The sequence below is a fragment of the Setaria italica genome, chromosome VIII, assembly GCF_000263155.2.
Source record: "Setaria italica strain Yugu1 chromosome VIII, Setaria_italica_v2.0, whole genome shotgun sequence".
In the NCBI taxonomy this organism is placed as follows: Eukaryota; Viridiplantae; Streptophyta; class Magnoliopsida; order Poales; family Poaceae; genus Setaria; species Setaria italica.
The window spans coordinates 9,873,735-9,878,868 of record NC_028457.1 but is presented as its reverse complement, the minus strand read 5'-3'; the positions used below and the strand labels follow the sequence as shown (position 1 = coordinate 9,878,868).

The window sequence follows — 5,134 nt, the reverse complement described above, 5'->3', positions numbered from 1 at the left end:
CCATCGGGGCATGGAGTGAGGATGGCTAGCAGGCTCAGTGTGACAAGATGTAGCCAATCCGGATGGAGCGGCGGCGGTGGGGACGAGATCCGGGGGGTGGCGGTGGTGATAAAATCCGGTGCACTCCCCCCTCTCCCCCCTTCCCCTTGCCGGACCTGCCCCTCTCCCGGCCACATCCTGCCAGCTACGCCCAGCCATCCCTCCCCCGTGACCCGCCGGCCACCCGTTCTTCCTGGCCAGCTGCCGCTCCTCCTCGCCTGACCTCTAAGGCGTGCCTCGGAGATCCGGCGAGTAGGAGCGGCGGTCGGCCGGGAAGAAGGGGTGGCCGGTGGATCGTTGGGGAGGGGTAGCCGGACTGGCGGGATGCGGGGTCGAGCGTCGTTAATTTATTTGGCTTGCTTGTTAGATTGTTTGATGGTAGAAGTATGTCTGAAACATTCAAGTGGACTTGCAGTGTTGTACTCTTAGGATGCATGTGAAATCGACACTAGTAGTAAAATGCTAGACCATTATAGAGATTTTCTATGTGCTCCAGCAGTGATCTTACTGAAGAAGCAAAGGCTGAGAGATCCAAAGCTTTGGAGTGCATAACATTGGCCCTATTTTCTAAAGATAATTGAGGTATGTTTCTTACTTCTCTCTCTTTTCCTTTCTCCAGATCAGGTCTTGTCATTTGGTGGTGCTGCTGTGCTTGAAGGATAGAGTGCTAATGTCTGCTGGATGAATGAAGTGCTCCTGTATCTGAAATTATACTACTTATTGTTCTTTTATTTTGATGAACTACTGTCATGAAAGACTACCGGTTTGAGTCCTACTATTTTGTTATCTAGATGGTCTGCTATCAGTTTGAGTTGTGCTACCGGTTTGAGTCTTGATTCTAGTTTGAGTCCTGCTGCTACCAATTTAAAGTATTGGACTGCTATATGTATGAAATGCATGATCGATCCAATTGCCTGTGCAAGAGCTAGGCCATCTATTTTGTTTGTTTTGTCTGTATTCGTATAAGTGCTTGTTGGGTGCATAACAGGATGGCATGCAAAGAGCTATTAATTTTTTTTCACCATGAAACTACTAATATAGAATAAAGAAATAGAAAAGAAAATAAGAAAAGAAACAAAAAAGAAAAAAAGACCTTTAGTACCAGTTATTTGACCTGGTACTAAAGGCCCCCCTAAGTACCGAAGTAGCAATACCGATTGCACAACTGGTTCTAAAGGGGGGGTTAGGAACCGATATTAAAGGCGCTTTCCCCAGCAGTGTATACGTGGACGGGTTACCTACCAATGATTTTGCATTTGGATATGGTGCTGGGAGCGAACCCCGTACATAAATTCATCCTAGTGAGGGGACTGATGGCACGTACCCTCCCTTAAAATTTTTCACCAATATTAACTAATAATTTTCACCATGTATATTTCGGTTTTCTAAATTTACCTATCCTTGGAGCATCTCCAGCAGTTCCCCAATAAATATTTCCCAATAACTAGTTGATTAGGATATCCCAATATGTTATTCATTATTTTTGGGAGAGTTGCTTTTCCAGTTTCCAATAATCTCATCCCAATCCAACTACCGTATTAGGAGAATCATAACTCCCCGTTTATATTGGGAGAGTTGGGGTGAATTATTGGTTTGTTCCAATAATTATTAAAAAAAGGAAAGGTAAAGAGAATCTGCTGGAGCACTAGTTTTTAGCAAAACCTCTCAATACGGTATGCCCTCTCTCATATTTTGTCTAGATCTGTCCATACATTGCTAAATGCACCGATCTCACAGCGAAATCAGCTGTCATCGGTTATGATGGAAGGATGTTCGCTTAGGTGTGTTATTGCATTATATAATTTGTAGCTAATGCATACACGTGTGTAAACTATGCATGGCAAGGTTATGGATTTTGTATTAGGCATGGCATTTGGTTATGCGATTTCTTTATCAGTCTTGGTAAACTATGCTTCAACACTTAACAAATTCCTCCTACGTGGATGTCCTCTTGTCATGCTACTACCTACCATATATTAGAGGTTTTTTTTAGTCTAGGTATATTCATGAACACAAGGATCACAAAGCAAAATAATCACCTTGCCTACCGGTAAAAAAAATACAGGACCGAATCATAGGTGCAGTGCTATGCTATACTTGTAGCCTTGTACGTTGCCAATTTATAGCCTGTCCGTGTACGTACCTTGGCTATGGGAGTGAAGATGCTGCCCTGCGGCGGCTTGTTGCGGTAGAAGGCGACGCCGGCGACGAGGCTGACGAGGCCGACGGCCATGGCGGCGGCGGATACCCCGAACCCGACGTCCATCCCAGAGCGCGTCTGCACCCAGACGAGCACGGTGAGCGCCACCAGCTCTCCCACGCAGAAGCTGAAGTAGGCCGCGTTGAAGTAGGTCGACAGCCGCCGGGCGTCGCCGCCGCTCCCCCGCCGGAACTGGTCCGCGCCGTGCGCGATGATGTTGGGCTTGAGGCACCCGCTCCCCACCGCCACCAGGTACAGCGCCGCGAAGAAGATCCCCGCCTTCACCCCGCCGGCCTCCTCGCACGCCGCCGCCGCCGCCGCCGCCATCATGTCGCACGGCGGCGGCCGCAGCTGCGGCAGGTGCGCCTGCACCGCCAGCAGGATGAACCCCTGCCATACACATCCAGCAAGATCGTTGAGAAAGTTTGTTGGTTCAGGTACTGCAGCATTTCTGCTGTCGCCATTGCTCCGATGCACTGAACGAGAGCAAAGATTTGAGAAAGTGGATTGGCGTTTAATTCCGGGAGGAGCGCACTGAGGGCGCACTAGGGGGGTTGCCATTGGGGGTGATGATTTCCTCCTGTCCTTTCCTTCACCTTTACTTGCCTACTACACGGCTCTCTCTTTCTCTTCTCACTGACAAAATGAAACCGGTTACTATTTGCCTATCATTTCGTTTTGTTTCAGGCCGTTAAAGTTGCAGCATCGCCTTTTTTTGGTTAATGTTCAATTTCCGCATCTTTAGTTTGTGTCGTACGACTTAGTTTACTATAGAGAAAAAAACAAAAAGAATAGTAACCGGGAAAGAGCTCAAGTTAAACTACATGATCCTGTTCATGATGAGGCCCTCTTGCACAGAAACAAACAAGAATGCAATCAAGTTTTTTTTTAAGGAGGCCTCAGGTGGCATCTTTATTTTCTTACACCCAAATCATTGAAGGGATTGATTGTTCAGGCTGTTATGGTTGCGCTTACCGAGAGTTCGACGAATCCAAAGATGAGCATGGTCCAGAAGCTGCCGAGGTAGGAGTCGGAGAGGAAGCCGCCGAGGAGGGAGAGGAGGAAGACGGTGCCGATGAAGTTGGTGACGATGTTGGCCGCCTGCGACAGCGGGTAGTGCATCTCCCCGAACACGTACGTGATCAGGTTGTTCCCCACCGCCGCAATCGCCATCATCTCGAACGCCTGGATCCCTGCAGCAGAGACACACTTCATTAACAAAACTAAGAACCGAAAGAACAAGAACAGAGCAAACAAGAAAATTGCAAGCAAGCTTGCTGAAGAACTCTTCTGTGCTAAACATATAAACTCTGAGTCTGAACACGAACCTAGGACGAAGACGGCGGCTTTCATGCCGCCATGCTTGCGGTGGTCGCAGGGCCTGCCTCTCCAGTCAACAGAGACCTCAGATGCAGCCATGGAGTCCCCTTTGGAACCTTGCCTGGACTCAATATCCATCGTTCTCTTCCTGTACCCGAGTTTGCAGCTTGCACTAGTGCACACTACTCCCTCCTACAGTGCTCTCTGCTCCCTGCTGGCTTCCAGTGTCTCCTCTCTCTGGCTCCCTACTCTGCTCTTGTTGATACTACAAGTCTATATGGTCACCAGACCTTGTTGGGTGGCCTTACAAGCTAGAGCACACTATGGAGCTAGTGTGTTGTGCTCCACCTTGTAGGAGTTGAGTGCCGACTTGGTAAATTTCTAGGTAACTGGGCCGGTTATTTATAAGGGCCCCTGGGTGGAGGAGCCAATTATCATGGCATAGTGTTTACTGTTTACCCTTGAGAAAATGCGGGAAATGTTGATAAGTATACCGAAAACATCTTAATTAATCATGCGCTCTCACTGATGAGGAACTGACTTGATGAGAAATCTGACGTAAAATGTCGAAAAAAGAAGGATAAGACAGAGGGTGTGTTATCCTTTTTACTACCTTGGATATGGTTCACTTTTATTTTGGATATGGGGATAGTATGCACTCTACTGGATGCATATATTTCACGATTAGTTTTTGTAAATGGATATTGGCGAAGAAAAATTTACATGCCATGGAAGTATTTTGGGAGATAAAGGTTAATATTGTTCCACTGTGACAAATCTGAATAATACTTTGATGTGTAATAGCATTAAAAATATAAAATTCAGAAAGCTTGCATTTTGTTCTTGGACGACGACAACTATTCTTGAGCGGAGGTAATCTTCACATTGTGAAGAGATATTCTATCACATGCCATCACTTATGAGATAAGAGAGCATCTTCCTTTCTTTTTATGTCGTTTCAGAATTTAGATCCAGACAGCTGGAGATAAATGTGAAGCTTCAGGCTTGTGACTCTGATCGTGATTGACTGTTGCCATTTACAAAGTTGAACCTCTGAATCTGTTAGTTTTGTTGAACTGTCGCAACATTTTCGAAGTGAGTTTCATTAAAAAACATTTTTGAAGTGTTTATTAGAACCTTTAAGCATCTGAACTTCCTTTATTAGAACTATAATATTAAAAGAACAGTGATCACTGACTGAATGTTACATCTATATGTGGTGAAAGGACGAAGGGTGAGTGGAATTGGTTGTGGTGAGCAGTTGCTCTCCGTGCAGGTCAGAGATTGTTTGTGCTTTGGGGGAGTGCATTGGCAGAGGCATGGGCCTGAAACCAACACTGGCCATACGCACAACTTTCCAATGGGAAGTGGACACCTCTAACCAAAATCTATTCCGACCTAGCCATGCTCAATCATGCAGCTTTTCCCACTGATGCTGGCAAACAGTACAGCACATATATTCTCCTTAAGCAGTGGCTAATCCAATGGCATCTGTGCTTTGCTGACACAAGTGGTATAGGACCAGGGAAGCAGAAAGCTTGGGCTACACTTGCTTGTAGCTTGGTACCGCAGCAT

The 5,134-nt window shown here is 46.4% G+C and overlaps 1 protein-coding gene across 1 annotated transcript in view; it reads right to left on the bottom strand.

The window, feature by feature from the left end:
* Positions 1-3,946, bottom strand: part of LOC101756578 (protein NRT1/ PTR FAMILY 4.4) — a 7,642-nt gene extending 3,696 nt beyond the window's left edge. Inside the window, exons 1-3 of the mRNA XM_004978967.3 lie at positions 3,568-3,946; positions 3,215-3,432; positions 2,183-2,629 (exon numbers count right to left, since the gene is read on the bottom strand). Of these exons, the coding sequence (XP_004979024.1) occupies positions 2,183-2,629; positions 3,215-3,432; positions 3,568-3,697 (795 nt within the window). The 5' untranslated portion in view covers positions 3,698-3,946. The remainder of the gene's footprint in view (positions 1-2,182; positions 2,630-3,214; positions 3,433-3,567) is intronic.
* Positions 3,947-5,134: the final 1,188 nt, after the last annotated feature.